Source organism: Macaca thibetana, chromosome 10, assembly GCF_024542745.1.
Source record: "Macaca thibetana thibetana isolate TM-01 chromosome 10, ASM2454274v1, whole genome shotgun sequence".
Taxonomy (NCBI): domain Eukaryota; kingdom Metazoa; phylum Chordata; class Mammalia; order Primates; family Cercopithecidae; genus Macaca; species Macaca thibetana.
Genome location: NC_065587.1, coordinates 20,860,880 through 20,880,877, shown reverse-complemented (window position 1 = coordinate 20,880,877; position 19,998 = coordinate 20,860,880). Strand labels below are relative to the sequence as shown.

Sequence of the window (19,998 nt, the reverse complement as noted above, 5' to 3'; positions counted from 1 at the left end):
AATTCAGTGTTTTCCTCTTATTATAAAGGATTGGGCTAATACTTAAGCATTTCAAAACATTTCAGTTTCATTAATCAGAAGCTGCAGTGGGTTTGTTTTATAGCCAGTTTGCTTTTAGATTTGGCCTTGTGGGCTTTAAATTCAATATATTTGTGTTCTCTTTATTGTTACTCTCTCCAGAGTATTACCCAAACTGTGAAGTTGTGTTTATGGGGATGGCAAACATTCATTCTATTCGGAGGAGTTTTCAGTCTCTGCGGTTGCTGTGCACTCAGATGCCAGATCCGGGAAAGTAAGTCCTTGGCCTTGGCTTTCATTTTGCATTGCTCTTAAATAATTAGTTTTCTTCTTTCCTCGAACTAAGGGGGGAAAAAAAGAAAAAAAAATTAATTTGTAGCAGTCTTTCCTTCTGTTTCTTGGTAAACTTCAGTTACCAGTCCAGTCTCTGCAAGTATCTCCTTCCTGCATCCAAAATGTGGCAGCACAGAGGAAGAGTTGGGAGAAAATACAGCCATTTGAAAGGTTTTTAAATCTGCAGCACAGAAGAAATCTCAGCATCAAAACAGAAGCATTACCTTACTGTTGGTCCTGGGACCTTTCCCTTCCACATCATTTTTTAGCCCAAAGTAATTTAATTCTTCAGTTTCTGATGTCCCATAGTGATACTTAACCTGTTATGAACTGGGATGTTTTATCATGAAAAGTCAGAATTTAGTCGTCATGTTCTAAAGGGGTTAAAACTTGCCATTAGGTCAGTTCCTTTTACATCTGCTTTCAATTTCTAAACTATTCTCATTTACTAAGAACATTGTCATTCTTACTGCTTATTAAATATGAATGGCTGGCATTTGCAGTGAGGAAGGTGAAATAATACCCCCTCCAAGGGTACTGATTGAATACAAGATAAATTAGGAAGAATGTTCTATAAAACAAACATGGACAAATAAATATTTAAAAGTCCTCTTTTACTATTTCAGGAAACCAGAGATAGGTGCCAGAGAAAACAGAATTTTCTTTTTTCTGATATTTGTGCTGGAGCCCATAGTTGTTTCTCTGGGTCCTATTCAGTAGATCTCATGATCACATCAAGTTTTCCTGCATTCTTTATTTGATTTATTAAATCAGATGCTGCCTAAACCACTTATATTGACTGCCAGTAGCAAATGATTAAATTCACCATAGTTGTCATCAGCCCAGAGGATGAAGCAGTGCCTTTGGGGAAAGCCTGACCAGAGAATTGAGCTTGCTGCCTCCTTTGGGGATTAACCATTTGCATTTGCTACACAGTTCCAGGTCCCAGCTAGCAGCACTTTCTTCCCTAGCGTGGTATGTAGAAGGAGCCTGGCTAAGGACCCAGGAGATCGGCCACGAACTGTGTAACCTTGGCCAAGGGGTTAACTACTGTAGATCTCAGTTTTCCTGACTATAAAATGAAAGAGATGTAATCAACAATACATGATCTCTAATACCCTCCATATGTTAAAATTCTTAACTATCAGAGTCAAAAAGATATAATTAGCCCTCATCTGGTCCACATAAATGTCTTGGGGATTTTATTAAAGGTAATGCTTTTATGCATTTGGCAGCAAATCATGCTGCACTGAAGTCTCCCTCATGGATAAAAAGCAGCTGTAGCAGTGATGGGCAGCTGTAATTAGGCCCGTGGCCTGTGTTTGGGGCTGTGAAGGATGAGGGAATGGTAGGCTTCTAGTGCAGGTTGAGAATAGGACAAAGGAATGGGGAGTCTGTCAGCAGCCCCTCCTTGGCTGGCAGATTTTGGAGTACAGCTTCGTTAGTCACAGACAACACCAACTGGTATTAAATAATAGTTTAGTTAGGTTCAAAAGAACCTCACACTGGTTCTCTTGTTTACCTTTCTTCAGGTGCTAGGAGATAATTTAGTGTTTTTTCTCCCAAGCCTTATCTTTTAGTTCCTTTTGAGAATATGTGAGGAATGAAAATAAACAATTGACCCTTCAGAAAAAAATGTTTCTCGGGTACCTACTAGGAGATAGAAAGTCTTAAGATTGGATTTTTACCAGTAACAGACTTACAATTCATTAAACAGGTGGGACTCCCTGCTGTATGCTAGGCACTGTGCTGGGTATAGTTATGACTGAGACATAGTGTTAGCCATCTGAGGAGTCACAGTCTGGTTGGTAGTCCAAACAAATCCATATACAACCAGTACTTATGCACTGCATTCTGTTGTCTGCCTGGAAAGACCCCCACCTCCTTAGACTGTGCCAAAAATTCATACTTATTCCACAGGGTTTAGTAGGCCTTTATAGCCTTCTCAGAGTCCCCTGACAGAAGTGTTTGTTTCTTCCTCTGACTCAGTGTTTGAAAGGCTTGACTTGTGATCTTAACTACAAATCTGATGACATTTGGGAAAAATCAGAACTCTTTCTTAGGGATTGGGAGGGGTGAGGGAAAGCACAAGAAACAAAATGTCAACACGGTTTAAAAAGCAAGTGTGATTAGCTTGTGATTACTCCCAAGGGGCAGCCGTTGCTATCTGATACTCCTAAAATGAGATGGAGTCTCGCTCTGTCCTCCAGGCTGGAGTGCAGTGGCCCAGTCTCAGCTCACTGCAACCTCCGCCTCCCGGGTTCAAGCGATTTCACCTGCCTCAGCCTCCTAAGTAGCTGAGATTATAGGCATGCACCACTACGCCCAGCTAATGTTTGTATTTTTAGTAGAGACGGGGTTTCACCATGTTGGCCAGGCTGGTCTGGAACTCCTGACCTCAAGTGATCCGCCCACCTCAGCCTCCCAAAGTGCTGGGATTACAGGCGTGAGCCACTGCGCCCAGCCCCTAAAGGTCTTTCAAAAAAAAAGTTCTCCTAGATCCCTGCTGAATCCAGTCTGTGTTAAGCCCAGCAACAGTGTGTGGCCATTGGTGTACTAATTTGTATGAGAATAAATTATCAGATTGGCCCGTCTGGTTTTAGTAAACATTAAAGAATTAAACAGTGGTAGGTGTTACAGTCTGGGTCATAGGCAGTGTTGTGTATACCATTCTTGTATACAGCATCCAGCTTATGTCTTATAGATATTTTTGTATTTATGAGTTTTTCTTAAACTTTTTTTTTTGAGAACTTGTTGGGCATAGTTGCTGGTGATTAAGTATCTTCTGTTTTACATCTCAGCAGTGGCTACATTTTATTCAGGAGAAGATTCCAGAAAGAGCTACTTTCCTTATACCATGGACTGAAAAATGTCAAATATTTTGTCTGGGAAATCATCCATACAGATTTTAGAACAAAAGGTGGTCCTATTAATTGTAGCCCCTATGTCTAAGGCTCTTCTCTATTGTATAGTAGGGCTTGGGCCTCACCCTGAGACATGCTTTATGAACACCCAGATTTTTTTTTGTTTTGGCAGTGTTATATTTGGAGAGAGAAATCTTTGGGAATTACTTTTTAATTTGACAATCATTGAGCATGATGCAGTAAATCATAAATATCAGCATTTTCTAATCCTCTCCTGTTTTTATAGTTGGCTATCAGCTCTTGAAAGCACAAAATGGCTCCATCACTTGTCTGTGCTTCTGAAATCAGCGCTTCTGGTAGTGCATGCTGTGGATCAGGATCAGCGGCCGGTGCTAGTGCACTGCTCAGATGGCTGGGACCGCACCCCCCAGATTGTGGCATTGGCTAAGCTCTTGCTGGACCCTTATTACCGAACCATAGAGGTGAGCGCATCCAAATGGGAGGGGTTGGTACTTCAGGATGAGCTGGGGAGACGTCTCAGGAGTGATACCAGTTTTTGGGAGTGGTGATTAGGTTAAAGAAAGTGAAATTTCTGTTTTGATCATTGTCCTGTATACCATGAGCTAAATTGTGGTGGTTCCTCCCACAGTTCTTGCACCTCTTAAAATGGGGCAGATGATGGGTAACAAGGTATTGAGAATATAGACACATTTTCCTTTGCAGTCGGTCTACTTGTAAAAGTTTTTAGCTACCTCAGGAAAATAAGGCATCTGGAAAAGGATCTTGGCATGCTAGATGTTGACACAGAGTGTTCTGTGGAGAAGCAGCTCTACCTGAAATAACCATCTGTTGGGTTAAAGATGAAAGAAAAATCATAAAGTACCCTAAAATATACACAAATATTTATTAAACCTGGGGTGTAGAAGGATCTTACAAACTTGACTTTGTAAGTGTAACACTAGAGGCAGAAATGTTAAAAGAGAAATTTAGGGGACAAGTGTGGCTTTTATATAGTGAACGCAAGAGGCTAAAAATACACATTCAAGAAGGGCTTAAACGCAGTCAGTACCATTTCAGTGATCATGGAATGGAGTTCAGAGAATTGGGAAATTTCCCTAAGTGTGTGCCTCATCAGGGTTGGAGCCTTCCACCAAAGGGCAAGGCCAGGTGGGCTTTCTGGGAGGCTGTTAGAGGGGATTGCTTTCTGTGACACCAGGCTTAGGACTGTCACAGTCTGGATAGTCTAGCACAAATGGTCTCTCCTGGATGCTTCCCTGCAGGGTTTCCAGGTCCTCGTGGAAATGGAGTGGCTGGATTTTGGCCATAAATTTGCTGACCGGTGTGGTCATGGGGAGAACTCGGATGATCTGAATGAACGTTGCCCAGTGTTTCTGCAGTGGCTTGACTGTGTTCATCAGCTTCAGAGGCAATTTCCTTGCTCTTTTGAGTTCAATGAAGCATTCCTTGTGAGTTTCTTCATTTTGGGGACGTTCTCGATTTGCAGGAGGGTCAGTACAAATGTTAGTGGGCCAGTTCTCACATGAAACTGTGCTGCCTCTTGCAGAATTTAATAGAGATGATTTTTTTCCTGTTACTTTTTTTTTTTTAAATAGTTTTGCTATTTTTCAAAAAGAGGTATACCAGGTTTGCATGAAGTCCTTGTGTTGTTTTTAAACTTATTTTTAAAGGGATGGTAGAAACCCTAAATAGCAGTTAGAAATAGAAGCAATCAGAATGTCTGGACCATGCTCCCTCCAGTCTGTCTACCAGACCCCCTATGTCTGTCTCACACTCTCTCCACCCTCTCCTTTGTTGGAGGGTTCACTGTCCCTGCCCTCTTCCAGCCCCCTCTGTCCATTTGTATACCAGCTCTCATCTCCTCTCATCTGCTGCACTGGCTGGCTCCAGCATTTCTCCTCTCTGCCTTCTGCGTCAGTGCATTTCCCTCTCTACCAGAAATGGGTTTCAGCTTAAAATGTGTAGTGTCTCTCATTTTTCAAAACCCATTCTTGGTCCTGCATTTATCTCTAACTATCATCCCATTGCTCTTATTCCCCTTTATAGCAGAGCTCCTCAAGTTTTCTACCCTTGCTATCTCAAATTCCTCTTTCCATTCTCTTAAACCCACTTCAATCAGGCATTCACCCTACTGCTTTACCAAAGCTGCTCTTGTTAAAATGACCAGTGACCTTCATGTCACCAATCCAGTGATAAGTTCTCAGTCTTCATCTCTTCGATACATCGTTACCATTTGGCACAGTTTAACCACTCCCTTGAAATGCTTTCTTCAGTTGACTTCTAGTACTTCCTTGCTCTTAGTTCTCCTTTTACCTTACTGGGTTGTTTCTGCCTCCTTTGCTGATTCCTCTTAATCCCTCCAGTTTTTTTTTTTTTTTTTTTGAGATAGTGTCTCACTGTGTCAACCAGACTGGAGTGCAGCAGTGTGATCATAACTCACTGCATCCTCAAACTCCTGGGATCAAGGGATTCTCCCATGGGCCTCAGCCTCCCCAGTAGCTGGGACCACAGGCACATGCCAACATGCCTGGCTAGTTTTAAAAATTTTTTGTAAATAGACATGGAGTCTCGCTGTGTTGCTCAGGCTGGTCTCAAACCTCCTGATAAGTGATCCTCCCACCTTGGTTACCCAAAGAATTACAGGCGTAAGCTTCGACACCCAGCCTCCTCTCCCCAGTTCTAAATGTTGGAATGCCCCATTGCTCAGCCTCCAGGCTGCTTCTCCATCTACACTTCTAAGTATTTCATCCATTCTCGTGGCTTTAATTGCCATCTACAGATGGTGTGCTGATGAGTCCCACATTTATACACCTTCAGCTTAGACCTCGTCATTTCGGAGTCACATATCTATCTGTGACTACTAGGTATCTCTACTTGGCTGTCTTAATGTTATTTCAGACTTAATAAATTCAAAACTTGATTCTTCTTTTTGGAGACAGCATCTCACTCTGTCCCCCAGGCTGGAGTATAGTGGTGCAAACACAGCTCACTGCAGCCTTGAACTCCCAGGATCAAGTGATCTTCTCGCCTTAGTTTCCTGAGTAGTTGGGACTGCAGGTGCGCACCACTGTGCCTGACTGATTTTTTTTTTTTTTTTTTTCCTCCTAAGAGATGGGATCTTGCTTTGTTGCCCAGGCAGGTCTCAAACACCTGGGCTCAAACAATATCCTCCCACCCCAGCCTCCCAAAATGCTGGTATTACAGGCATGAGTCACCATGCCTGTCCAAAACTTAATTCTTGATTTCTGTGTTTCCTCACCATAAAACTTGATCTTCCAAACTTGATCTTCCAGAAGTCTTCTCTCTCACCATATGGTATTTCCATCCCTCCTTTTGTTTGGGGCAAAATTCTTTGTCATCGTCAAGTCTCCTCCCTCCCTGCCTCCCTCCCTGCCTCCCTTCTTTCTTCCCTCCCTTTCTTCCCTCCCTTTCTTCCCTCCTTCCCTCCCTTCCTCCTTCCTTTTTTCCCTCCTTTCCTCCCTCCCTCCCTTCCTCCTTCCCTCCCTTCCTCCTTCCCTCCCTTCCTCCTTCCCTCCCTTCCTCCTTCCCTCCCTTCCTCCTTCCCTCCCTTCCCTTCCTCCTTCCCTCCCTTCCTCCTTCCCTCCCTTCCTCCTTCCTTCCCTCCCTTCCTCTTTCCTTCCCTCCCTCCCTCCCTTCCTCCTTTCCTCCCTCACTCCCTCCCTCTTTCACATTTAGTCAGATTCTGCAGCTCTGCTTTCAAAATATATCTAAAACATGATTATTTATTGCCACCTTTACTGGTACCACACTGGTTGAAGCCACCATCATCTGCCCCAGTTGAGTCATCCCAGCATAGAGTCTCTTCTAAAACATAAGACAGGCTGTGTCTTTCCTTTGCTTAAAAACCTCTAGTTACATTTTACACAAAGTAAAAGCCAAAGTCCTTAAAGTGGCCTTCCAGGGCCTTCCTAGTGGCTACCTCTCTAGGTTTATTTCCTACCATTCTCCCTCTTGTGCAATCTCGTTTAGTCACACTGGCCTCCTTGCTGTACCTCAAAAATTGCAAGCATGTGCTTACCTCAAAGCCATTGCACATGTGGTTGCCTCTGCCTGGAGTGCTTCCCCTCAGATACCCACATGCCTGCTCTTTCATGTCCATTGGGTACCAGCCAGTGAGGCCATCCTGTACCGCCTCATACATGTCCTGTCCATCTCAGTCTGCCTTGTTCTCCATAGCACTGGTCACTCTTCACCTATGACTAGAGCAAGCTCCATCAGGGCAGAAGAATTTGCTGGTCATTGCTGCATGTCTAGCACCTTAGTCATATTTGGGGCATGTGAAATGCTCAATAATTTGTCGAATGAACAAGTAGTTTTACAAGTATACTCTCAGCTCAGACTTGAGTTGTACACGGACGTGCTTCTGTACCCTGTTCATATGCTCTGGCGCTTGTGAGGGTGGCTGTTAATTCAGAATCTCAGACTATTTATCAGGGAAGCTAAGAGGAATGGGGGTACCAACAACCTGTCTGACTCAGGTGGTTGGGTCCTGGAATTGGTGGTGTGAGGAGGAGGAGGCTACTGCATGGCTCACTGGGTTCCCCGTCCTAACAGAGTAAATTGAAGTGTTCTTAGGGATGTCAGGATAAGGTGGCTCGGCTGAGCTGATTTCTCAGAGTATGCATGCCTGATTGCTTAATTTATGCTTTATTGGAATCCCATAGGTGAAACTGGTACAGCATACCTATTCCTGCCTCTTTGGAACATTCCTGTGCAACAATGCCAAGGAGAGAGGGGAGAAGCATACTCAGGAACGGACATGTTCCGTGTGGTCACTTCTTCGGGCTGGCAACAAGGCTTTCAAAAACCTACTGTATTCCTCTCAGTCAGAAGCCGTATGTATCCTTCAGCCTTTCCACTGTGATCAGCAGAAGGAATTTGGGGTTGGTTACATATGAGAGCCTCTTTGAGTAGTGACTGTTTTTGTGAGGGCATCTCTATCTCTGGATGAACCGATTCCATTTTTCCCCTATGATTCTGTCCTGAGGAAGTCCTGCTTCTGATGGTACTCTGACCTGTTTCTGATGACTACTTGCTGAGGGTGGTTTGGTTTAACACAGATCTCTACTTTGCCACCCTAGACATGAATCTTTTTTGGCACTGCCTCCAGAGCTTATTTCTAGCATGTTCTGTCTTATGGGAGAGGCACTTAAGTTGCTTCCTGATGCACTGATAGCTCAGAAGGAGCTGCCACCAGGCCCCCAGCACCCTCCCAGTGTCAATAAACAATGATACCCACCATAGCTTCTCTCAGAACAGTAAACTGTGTTTGACATTGGTGTGTGTGTGTGTCTGTGTGATTCTCTGCTCACATGAAGAGCTGGCAGGCCCTTTAAGACTTTGTTCCCCGAAGAAATGAATACCTTCTGTTAAGCAGAGAAAAGGAGGCACATAGACATATGTGTCAGTTTCATAGTAATATTGTCTTTGTCAGAATGTATCTTAAACCCTAAAGAAGTCAAAAGGAGGCTAATCAGAGTTTATATTGATCTCCTGGATTATTTATATGGTTCTTATTACATTTAAGTAATCACAGAAAAGATTTAAGCTGACTGCTTGTTTCTCCCCTTCAGTGTGCCTTCTGAGGAAGTAACAATACAGCAGAAAAATTTCCTTTTCACATGATTAATTTAAATGATCCTATAAAATGGGTTTGACAGTGTTTCTTGAAGCCAAGCTTTTGTGCCAGCGGGATGGACAATCAGCATCTAATAGAATGACTCACTTTCTTAGGCAGTAAAAGCAACAAATCAAGCTGATGAAAGTCAGACATTGAAGGTGACCCAAGAAATAGCTATAATGAGAAAGGGATCTAAAAAAATATTTTAGATTTTCATGCTCTCAAGAGGCTCTTAGGTGAAAAATATTGGCCATGTAAAATGTCTAGTCCTGTATTGGTCCTCTTGGGATAGACCTGTATCCATTGGTGCTGCTGCTTTGTGGAGATCCGGTCAGCCCTGTTTGGTATTCCAGCTGGGTGCTTGCTCTTGATCCTCATTTCCAGACATCCTAGAAGACTTATTGGGACCTATTTAAACCTGTGTCCTCCCCCCTCCTCAGGTGCTGTACCCTGTGTGCCATGTGCGTAACCTGATGCTGTGGAGTGCAGTGTACCTGCCCTGCCCATCCCCAACCACCCCTGTGGATGACAGCTGTGCACCATACCCAGCCCCAGGCACCAGCCCTGATGATCCACCCCTGAGCCGGTGAGCCCAGGGTGATGCCACGGGCCTGACAGCCTGTGTGGTGTATTCCTGTGTTGGGACATGTCCAGGGATGGTTAGAGATCATAATGTTATCTGCCTCCACAATATCTTTCTTAGATCTCTGCAGTTTTTTCAGGGAAGTTATAGGGATTTCTGGGTTACAAGGCTGTAAGAGCCTTGTTTCTGGGAGTGAGTTGGGCCCTGTTGCTTCATGTTGTTTTGCATGCACTGAGCAGCTCCTCAGTGATAGAGCAAATCCTCCAGGTTTTCTGTGACCCCCTGGTTTGTGTTTTCCCCAGTGCTCTGTGCCCCTGCCTATTTGCCATGATTTGTCTTCTGAGGCGTAAAAGGCAGATGCTGTCAGATGACAGAAAATTTTGCTTTGGGGCCAGGCTTGGTGGCTCATGCCTGTAATCCCAGCACTTTGGGAGGCCAAGGCGGGAGGATCACTTGAGCCCAGGAGTTCCAGACCAGCCTAGGCAACATGGTGAAACCCCGTTTCTACCCAAAATGCAAAAACTAACCAAGCGTGGTGGCACATATCTGTAGTCCCAGCTACTTGGGAGGCTGAGGCAGGAGGATCGCTTGAGCCTGGGAGGTGGAGGTTGCAATGATCCAAGATCCATTGCACTCCAGCCTGGATGAGAGGGCAAGACCTGTCTCAGGAAAAAGAAAAAAAAAAAAGAAAAAATTTGGCTCTGTCACTTGAGAGTTAGCTTTATTAAATACAGACTGATAGATAACGCATTAATTTAAAATACTGTAATATCAAGAAACACCAGTGCTACTTTGCCACCCACTGAGAAACACAGCAGCATCATGAAGAATGTGTTTTGGAAATAGCATTTGCAGGCTGGGCACAGTGGCTCACGCCTGTAATCCCAGTACTTTGGGAGGCCAAAGTGGGCAAATCACCTGGGATAAGGAGTTCAAGACCAGCCTGGCCAAAATGGTGAAACTCCCATCTCTACTGAAAATACAACAAAAATTAGCTGGCCGTGGTGGCAGGTACCTATAATCCCAGCTACTCGGGAGGCTGAGGCAGAATCGCTTGAACCTGGGAGGAGGAGGTTGTAGTGAGCTGAGATTGCACCACTGCACTCCAGCCTGGGTGACAGAGTGAGAGTCCGTCTCAAAAAAAAAAAAAAAAAAAAAGGCATTTGCTGTTAGCTCATTTGTATGTATGGGGCATGGGGTTGGGGGAGGGTGAAAGGAAATCTGCACACTAGGAGGAGGACTTGTTCCGGAGCTTTGCCGCTCCAGCAGTCTGGGCCTCGCTCCAGAGATGCTGTAGCTCCATGAGTAGCTGTAACGGGCCCAGTTATAAAGCAACTGCTTGTTAAAACCTATTGTCTCCTACTTCCCTCCAGACAGCTTCCAAGATTTTCATTTCCCCCAAATTTCTTTCCTGTAGGCTACCAAAGACTAGATCGTATGACAATCTGAGCACAGCCTGTGACAACACAGTGCCTCTAGCCAGCCGGCGCTGCAGCGACCCCAGCCTGAACGAGAAGTGGCAGGAACACCGGCGCTCACTAGAGCTGAGCAGCCTGGCTGGCCCTGGAGAGGATCCCCTTTCTGCCGACAGCCTAGGGAAGCCCACCAGAGTGCCGGGGGGTGCCGAGCTTTCCGTTGCAGCTGGAGTAGCCGAGGGGCAGATGGAGAACATCTTGCAGGAGGCCACCAAAGAGGAGAGTGGAGTAGAGGAGCCTGCCCACAGGGCAGGCATTGAGATGCAGGAGGATAAAGAGAACCCTCTCTTAGAAAAGGAGAGCAGGAGGAAGACGCCTGAGGCCTCAGCCATTGGACTTCACCAAGACCTAGAACTGGGTGATGCTGCTCTGAGGAGCCATCTGGACATGAGCCGGCCTCTGTTTTCACAGGGTATTTCTGAACAGCAGGGTGGGCTCAGTGTTCTCCTCAGTTCTCTCCAGTTCCCCCCGAGGGATGAGGATTCCCTGGAGGTCCCTGTGGAGCAGTTTCAAATAGAAGAGAAGGCAGAGGGTAGGGAGGAAGCAGTTCTCCCAATCCCAGTAGATGCAAAAGTTGGCTATGGTACCTCACAATCATGTTCTCTGCTACCTTCCCAAGTCCCTTTTGAGACCAGAGGACCAAATGTGGACAGTTCTACAGACATGTTAGTGGAAGATAAGGTGGAATCAGGAAGTGGGCCCCAAGTCCATCATAGACCTTGCCTTGTTAATAGTGGCAAGGACAGGCTTCCCCAGACCATGGAACCCAGCCCTTCAGAGACAAGCCTGGTTGAGAGGCCCCAAGTGGGGTCTGTGGTGCATAGGACTTCCCCTGGCAGCACTCTCAGCCTGACACGTTCCCCTTGTGCCTTGCCTTTAGCTGAATGTAAAGAGGGGCTTGTGTGCAACGGTGCCCCAGAGACTGAAAACAGGGCCTCAGAGCAGCCCCCAGGTCTTAGCACCCTCCAGATGTACGCCACACCCAATGGGCATTTCGCCAATGGGGAGGCTGGTAGGAGCAAGGACTCACTGAGCCGTCAGCTGTCTGCTATGAGCTGCAGCTCTGCCCACTTACACTCAAGGAACTTGCACCACAAGTGGCTCCATAGCCACTCAGGGAGGCCATCTGCAACCAGTAGCCCTGACCAGCCTTCCCGCAGCCACCTGGATGATGATGGCATGTCAGTGTACACGGACACAATCCAACAGCGCCTGCGTCAGATTGAGTCAGGCCACCAGCAGGAAGTAGAAACTTTGAAGAAACAAGTCCAGGAGCTGAAGAGTCGCCTGGAGAGCCAGTACCTGACCAGCTCCCTACACTTTAATGGAGACTTTGGGGATGAGGTGGTGAGTAGGCTGTGGTATTCCTCCATAGCTGCCTAAGGAGACAGGGCACACTAAGGCTGGGTGCCTTTTGTGCCAAGAGCATGGTGATTGGTACAGGTTGTTATAAGGATTGGAAAGGTCCAGAGTAGCCCTGTTAAGAGAGGCTGGAGATGAGCCTCTGCCACAGCAATGGCAGCCTGCCTGTTTTCTGCTTTGCTTACTTTCCACAGATGTCCTATTGAGGCCGTTGGAGAGGAGGAGACTTAGCATGCACTACATGGTTGGTCAGATCTCTCAGACACAGGATCATAAGTCTTCAGAAGGGCTTGAACCCGTGGGCAGAATGACATCTGTAGGGCAATGCCAAGTTATTCCTGTCAGATTTTAGTGCCTGTTCTACCTTAGTAACTGCAAAGTATTAGCCCTTCCAGATGTAGGCTATGACTTTGAAGGTTCAGTTCTTTTTAAACAAATATTTATACCCCACCCTGTGGCAGATGCTGGCAGTAGAAATGGAGAGAAGGGACTGGTTTCTAGCACTGTTGAGGAGTTAGCTCTGATGGGGGTTGGTGGCTGGAAAGGGGTTCCAGAGGGGAAGTTCTCAAGGAGATGCTTTCTTCTCTGGGTAGAGTTGATTCAGGCAGCTCAAGTACAATTGTGAGCCTGGCTCTCAAGTGGTCAGCGTGCATTAAAGGCGGGCACATCCAATGACTTTCAGTTCAGAGTGACTTGGCTTTTCCTTCATGCTAATGAGTTTCTCATGTTCCCAGAGAGTCCTTCCAAAAAAAGGAGGGCATCTGGAAAGCACTCAGCTTTAACTAAGTGGCAGGCAGGTTTGGATTGACAGGCCCACTGGAGCAGCTGACATACAGAATTCTCATTCCGTTTGGGTCACTTCTCTCTCACTTTCTGGAACCCTGAGGCCTGTCTTTCCACTCCAGAGTCACTGCACACAACCTGTGTATCCGTCTCCCAGCTGAGCCCAGGCCCACACTGCACTTCTTCACCCAGTTCTTGATGGCTGATGCATCTGCAGATTCGGCAGTCCTAGCCCTCGGCCCCACCCAGAGTCCTCAGTGCTCCCCTCTTCACCAGGCCTTTTCTTCTTTTGGGAGGAGACGAGGTTCATTCTGTTCAGCTGTGTTTGTTTGCCAACAGACTTCAATCCCCGACTCGGAAAGCAATCTGGATCAGAACTGTTTGTCTCGCTGCAGCACAGAGATTTTCTCTGAAGCCAGCTGGGAGCAGGTGGATAAACAGGACACGGAGGTACAGGCTCAGCCCCTGCTCTGAGTGCCGTCCATTTAACTGTTTTGTGGTTCTTCTCCACCCCCATTCCCACCCCATACCCCTGGCCAAGGAAGCACCTCACAGCACAGCTAGGCTTGAGCCTCTGGCACCTCAGCTCCTGGGAACCCACATGAAGCCTAGGATTTCTGAGCCAGGGAGACTCAGCAAGCTGGCCCTCCCTCTTCATTGCCTCTATGAACTGGAGCCTTGCCAGCTCTCACAGTGACCCAGGGTGCTGCTGCCTGCTACTTTATCTCAGGGGAGATTGGAGTCCCCTCCAGGGAAACGATTTGGACGCCTTTCTTGTACTGTTGACATCAGATCTGGGCTGGTGCCACCAGAGCCAATGAGGTCCTTGTGACTCTTGCTGCCCCCAGCATGGCTCTGCTGGCTCCAGCTGGATGACCCATCTCCTGTCAGTAACCTGGCCCCATCTGTTTTGCAGATGACCCGTTGGCTTCCTGACCACCTGGCCGCCCACTGCTATGCGTGTGACAGTGCCTTCTGGCTTGCCAGTAGGAAGCACCACTGCAGGTACCATTGAAGGGGGTATGATAGGGTGGGCTGGGTGTGGAGGCTGAGGGTTGGCCCACAGAGCCTGCAGAGTAGAGGGTTGTGGGCATCTCAGTGTTCTGTCTGAGGCAGACCAATGGTCTCCCTGTGCCTCTGAAATTGGTGTTTGCAAAACTGCATTTGGCATCTTTGTTGAAATTGAGAGGAATCACTATTAAATTCTGAAATGTGCAAATGGTAGCATTTGGTTTTGTCTCCCAGATTGGTGGAACAACAGCCACCACCGAAACCACCATTTCTCATTCTCAGCATAACATTTCTTCCCATTCAACATGGCTACTATGAGCAAAACCAGTTTTCCTGTGATAGGGAGGGAACTATTTTCCTATTCCTTTCCTGCTCCCTGACCCCACCCTTGTTTTCCCTTGTGCCATTGGTGAGCAGTCATAGCTTGGGCAGTAGTAGGGACAGCTGAGGACAGTCTTCCAATCATTAAGGTTCCTGACTTCTTTTTCCTTCTGGGTTGGGGTAGTGAGTTACTAGGGATGCTTTGTCCCAGCTAGGGTGTTGACCGTCTGGCGGATGTTCAGTGTTCTTGGAAGTTTATCTGAATCGTGCCATAGCTCACCCACATGAGTGAACCTGGATTGAAAATGGAACAACCTCTTTGGCTAGCAATGATGCTTCTAGGACATGTATCTCCCCACCCTGCACCCCAAGCCCAGATATCTTTGGTTGGCTTCTCTTCTGAGCTTTTTCTCCCCTCCTTGCAGGGACACTGACCGTGTTGATCAAACGTGGTGAGCATTTGCAACAACCTGCCTGTGATGTCTGCACATCTACAATAACTTCTCCACACTAACTCTTATCATTTCCCCCTCTCTGCACTCACTGGGGTGAAGCCTGGGGCCTGGGGTGCACGGGCAGGCAGACGTGGACTTGAGGGGATGGATTCAAAGCAGCTGAGGAGAGGCCATCAAGGGTGGGTCAGGCTGTAGCCATGTGCTCCCCTCCTGATCACAGAGGTCAGCCAGGCCGTCTTGCTTGTGACAAGAAGTAGTGCTTCTTGTCTTCTGGTCTTGTAGGGGAGCCAATTGGGTTTTCAGAGCTATTTATTTTGGGTCAGTGATTCATTGAGATGCCAGAATAATGCTAGTAATTTCCAGGTCAAACAGCATCACTGCTGCTCCCCCGCCCCCCACCTTTTTTTAAAGAGACCGGGACTGAACAGAGGTGGTCTTTCCAGAGAATTGTTTTAGCATGGAAGACTTTAAGGAAAGACTCCACTTAGCGTCTTTCAGGGTCCTCTGAAAGAAGTCAGATAGAAAAGCATCAGCCAGGTGCAGTGGCTCACGCCTGTAATTCCAGCACTTTGGGAGACCGAGGTAGGCGGATCACCTGAAGTCAGGAGTTCAAGAGCAGCCTGCCCAACATTGTGAAACTCCACTTCTACTAAAAATACAAAATTAGCCGGGCATGGTGGTGCATACCTGTAATCCCAGCTTCTTGGAAGGCTGAGGCAGGAAAATCGCCTGAACCTGGGAGGTAGAGGTTGCAGTGAGCCAAGATCGTGCCATTGCACTCTAGCCTAGGCAATAAGAGCAAAACTCCATCTCAGAAAAGAAAAGAAAGAAAAGCATCAAATTCATGTCAGGCTTTTGAGCTGAACTCCAGCAGGGATGTTAAAGAAGTGTAGCTGTTCAGAAATTTTTCTGTGTAACTACAGGTTTTTGCTGACTCACGCTTTTTAGAACTAGTTATGAAGTACTTACAACATTCTAGAAGATGAATTTTGTGTTTTTCTTTTCTGTCTTTGCATTGCCCCATGTCCCCCCTTTCATTTTGTGGTGGTATTTTGTTCCCAACTGGTCTTCAGTCTTCTCTCCTCCTGTGCCTAAGTGATCCTTAATCCAACAGTGGGTTTGCATTCCGAACAGCATAAATGAAAAGTTAGTGATCCTCGCTAAGAAGCTGCCTTCCCTCAGTCTTTGGTGGGCTGTGTCAGGCTTCTTGGGATTTCTTGTTCTTAGGCTCATTGGGATTGATTTGTACCTCAGGGCCCAGGAAAAGTAGAGTTGTAAGGTGGGCAGAAACAATTCCCTTTCCTGTTGGCTCTGATGGGCATCCGTCTGGGGGTGCAGGCCTGTGCTGCACAGATGCCTCAGAATCCAGCTTTCAGGGGAGGAGGAGAGGGAGGCCTGGGGCCTGAGTGCATTCTGGCCTTCTGGTAGAACTCTGGTTTTCCCTGGAGATGCATGGTTTGGGGAGTGAGCCATAATTGACTGACACCTATCTAATAAGGGGGTGTGTGTGCATGTGTGTTCATCTGTGTTCTTGTCCTCCCATCTCTCCTCTTTCACCCTCTGAGCATGCATCACAGGCTGCTTGTCCCTGGCTTTGCATGCTGCCAGCAGAGCAGTCCAAAATGGCAACAGTCTATCTACCATGTTTCTGCCTTTGATTCTCTGGAGAAGTGGCCGTTGGGCAAGGTTCCTTACTCCCCAGTGAGGCTGGGTAGTTGTTTCTCTCATTTGAGGAGCCTGGCCTTGGTGATCACAAGCTACACAGGGGCATTGACTAGGTTGGTGTGGCCACTGGGTTTTCCTGGATCAGGACTTAACCCATTGTTAGGCCTATGTATTCTCACAGATCTCTCTTGAGCAGCATTCTTCTGTATACCTGGTACCCTTGAGTCAGTGGTGAGGCAGCCAAGTATCCTTGTCCCTAAAGTGAAAATGACATGTGACTCTGCTAGGTAGGGACACCCTCCCTACCCAGCTTGTTCCTGGGCTAGAGAGATGAAAGGATTTGATCTCAAGGAGCTCCAGCACATGCAAATTACACACAGCAAACTTTGTCTTTTGAAGTTGGTTTCCCTACCGCATACCTGCTGGCCAAAACTAACATTGTTCTGTTTCTTCTCATCTCAAGGAATTGTGGGAACGTATTCTGCTCCAGTTGTTGTAACCAGAAGGTTCCAGTTCCCAGCCAGCAGCTCTTTGAACCCAGTCGAGTATGCAAGTCTTGCTATAGCAGCCTACGTCCCACGAGCTCCAGCATTGACCTTGAACTGGATAAGCCCATTGCTGCCACTTCCAACTGAAGCTCAGTGACCTGGGTGGGCAGTGGCCAAGCTGCTGTTCCTATGACAGGCCCACACAGCCTGGGCAGACCAAGAGGCCCGTGCACTTTGGAATGGGGGCATGGAACCACCTGTACAGAGTGACAGAAATTTGGGATGCACCACTGGATTGTAGATTGATTTTTATTTCCTGTCCTTACCACTCTCTCCCTACCTTTTCCATCCTCTTTCTTTGCCTTCAAAAAAGGAAACTCTCCCTTGGTTGTCTTAATTTTTTTTTGATGGAAGACCAGGGGTTGCCAGGCCTGCTGTCTGCTGTCAGGTGACACCGAGGGATGGCTTGTTTCTCCTGGGTGGGAGGATGGTGGTCAGAGCCAGGAGTATGGGGATCTGAGACCGTGAGCAGGGAAGAAAGCCAGTGCTAACATACAACCATTCCTCACGCCACCGCCACATCAGAGCTGGTTGGGAACCCTTTGCTGCTGGGGAGGCTGGAAGCATATTCCCCAAGAGCACTGCCCTGGGCATCATCTCCCTCCTGCAAGGAGCTGAGCCAGTCCTCTCACAGATGGATAAATGAGGCTGATGTTTGGAGGGAGGGGCACACGGTAAATGGCATCCCCTTAGGCCCCTCTTTGGGAAAGGAAAGTGGATGCTCCTTTGAGGCAGGCGAGGGGCTGAGAGTTGGGTAGCCATCATGTTATCCCCCGTGGGATTCCATTTTTAACTTGACCCAGATTGTCTTGGGCCCCCTTTGCTTTCAGGGGGCTGCTTCCCTGGGCCAGGCTGTGTAGCACTTCCCACCCTCAGGCATGAGTACAGACTGGCCAAAATAGTTATGCACTCAAGGCCCAAAGCCTGCCCTGAGCCCAGATACACCTGGGTCCTCATTCTGGGGCCTGGTCCCTTAAACAATCTCTTCCTCAGCCAGCACAGGGAAATCCAGACTCAGGGTTCCAGAAATCCCCCATTCCCAAACCAAACCAATCATGGATCTTCCCTTTAAGGGGTAGAATCAGCCTTTAGAGTTACAAGCCCCTGGAAAAGGGAGCAGGTCCTCATACAATCAGCCTTTCTCCTTCTCGGAACAGGAAGAAGGGCTGAGCATTCCCCCTTCCCCACTCCTGGCTGGCTGAGTGGGCACTTGTCTGGCTGCTATCCAGCAGTGAAGGGCCACTTGGTGACTTTGTAGGGTTCCTTAGAGAAGTGACATGGCCTTGAGGAGATTTGGGGCACCTTTTCTCAGTGAGCTTTGATATGGTCCAAAAACAGCCTTAAATCAAGAATATTTGTGGAGGTGGGTGTGGGGAAGGTTGGAGAAGAGGTAGGTTTGTGCTTTGTAATTTTGGCATCCTTGTTTTGTGCCTGCCCTCCCTCTTGGGGAGGCCATGCTTGGCTCTGCTGAAAGCTGCTAACTGGTGACAGGGTGGATCATGGTGAGGACTAGGGGTAAGGTCAGGGAATGCTTAAGCTCTGGCCTTGCCCTGTATTGCTCTTCTCCTTTGGTAGCAGTTCCCTGACCAAGGGCAAGCTGTGTCTCAGGAAGGTGGCTTCTGTGCATGCCTGGGTGTGTTACGGCGTAGCCCAGAAGGCTTCCCTGGTGTTCTCAGTTCAGGCAAAGCCCAGAGCATATGAGCACGTCTCTGACTTCCAGTGGCAACAGGTTGCTCAGAGTGTGTGTGTGGTGAAACAGGGTGTAGTTCTTTACCACATTCTGTGTCATCTGGTTGTGCAGGTAGGGGAAAAGTTGGTCTAATTGAAGATTGTGCAGTTCCCAGTTACAGGTGCCAAGAGGTTATGATACGGGTTTCTTGGGTCTGATGTACAGTGTGAATAAATGCTTGCAGCTCTTAGCTCTTTTTTGATCAATGAAGCACTTTTTTATTAATATTTTCCTTTGTTAAAGGAGGAACCGTAACTCTCCATAGCTGTACATATAACCCTTTTCTCCTAAAGAGGAGTCAGTGCTCCTATATTTTTCATTTTTTGTCAAAGCAAGAAGTAAATACTTTAGAATTGTTAAATATATAAATAAAGTGAATAAAGTTGAGTGTTCCACATGGTAGCATTTGCTAACACTTCCTAATTCTTCGCCCTGTGGTTTATCCCCTCTTCATCCCTTTTCCCTCTTACACAGAAGTGTTTGAGGGCCTGCTGGGAAACTGACCTTTGGCAAAGGAAAGCTACAGATAGCCTTCCGTCTCTAGACCTTGTCAAGGAGCCTCACCATGATGTCCAAGCACTGAACGCATTTCCTCAGTGATTTTGCTCCTAAAATCTCCCAGGCTAAAAGAGGGCAAAGCAGTCAGGCGTCTGACCTGGCAGCTGTTCCTCCTCCTCTGAAGAGTGGCACATCAGTAGTCATTACAACTACCTCTCGCCTCTAGGCTCCATTTTTAGCTGCTGCTCTGATTTCAGGGCAGCCAGTACTCTGGCCCCTTCGGTGGGGGAGTGGAAGAGGAGGTGTGGGGTAGGGGTGAGAAAATGCTTCTGCCTGTTGTTCTTGAAGGATAGACTATGGATGGGCAGAGAGAACTGGGGACAGAAATGGAATTAGATGTGATTGGGTTATGCAGTCAACTAGAGGTCTCCTTCCCACCCTCTCCACACAGAGGAACCTCTGCTCCTTAGCTCTTACAGCAGGGCTGTGGCATCTAGTCACTTCAGTACTAGTTCTTGCTCTTCACAGAGATTTTTCTATCCCCTACAGCGCTGTTGGGCATCCCTTCCATCACATGGGTCTGTGGGTGAGATATATTCTGCTGTTCCTCCCTCGGGAAGGTTGGTATTGAGGGTTGCCTGGCTCCAGAGTCACCAGCCCAGCATCTGTGGTGAGTTGGCTAGGATCCAGAGAG

At 47.3% G+C, this 19,998-nt stretch overlaps 3 protein-coding genes across 12 annotated transcripts in view; 1 reads left to right on the top strand and 2 right to left on the bottom strand.

The window, feature by feature from the left end:
* Positions 1-19,208, top strand: part of MTMR3 (myotubularin related protein 3) — a 141,949-nt gene extending 122,741 nt beyond the window's left edge. For 4 of the 10 annotated variants that reach the window (XM_050806781.1, XM_050806776.1, XM_050806777.1 and 1 more), the window contains 10 exons: positions 181-292; positions 3,502-3,697; positions 4,496-4,681; positions 7,919-8,089; positions 9,315-9,460; positions 10,875-12,279; positions 13,417-13,527; positions 13,994-14,082; positions 14,835-14,861; positions 16,993-19,208. In XM_050806781.1, coding sequence (XP_050662738.1) covers positions 181-292; positions 3,502-3,697; positions 4,496-4,681; positions 7,919-8,089; positions 9,315-9,460; positions 10,875-12,279; positions 13,417-13,527; positions 13,994-14,082; positions 14,835-14,861; positions 16,993-17,164 — 2,615 coding nt within the window. In that variant the 3' untranslated portion in view covers positions 17,165-19,208. The remainder of the gene's footprint in view (positions 1-180; positions 293-3,501; positions 3,698-4,495; positions 4,682-7,918; positions 8,090-9,314; positions 9,461-10,874; positions 12,280-13,416; positions 13,528-13,993; positions 14,083-14,834; positions 14,862-16,992) is intronic. The other 6 variants (XM_050806784.1, XM_050806779.1, XM_050806783.1 and 3 more) reach the window with 3 other exon arrangements.
* Positions 1-19,998, bottom strand: part of ASCC2 (activating signal cointegrator 1 complex subunit 2) — a 402,689-nt gene that overhangs the window by 222,492 nt on the left and 160,199 nt on the right. The window lies entirely within an intron of this gene.
* Positions 1-19,998, bottom strand: part of ZMAT5 (zinc finger matrin-type 5) — a 357,894-nt gene that overhangs the window by 287,640 nt on the left and 50,256 nt on the right. The gene's annotated exons all lie outside the window — the stretch shown is intronic.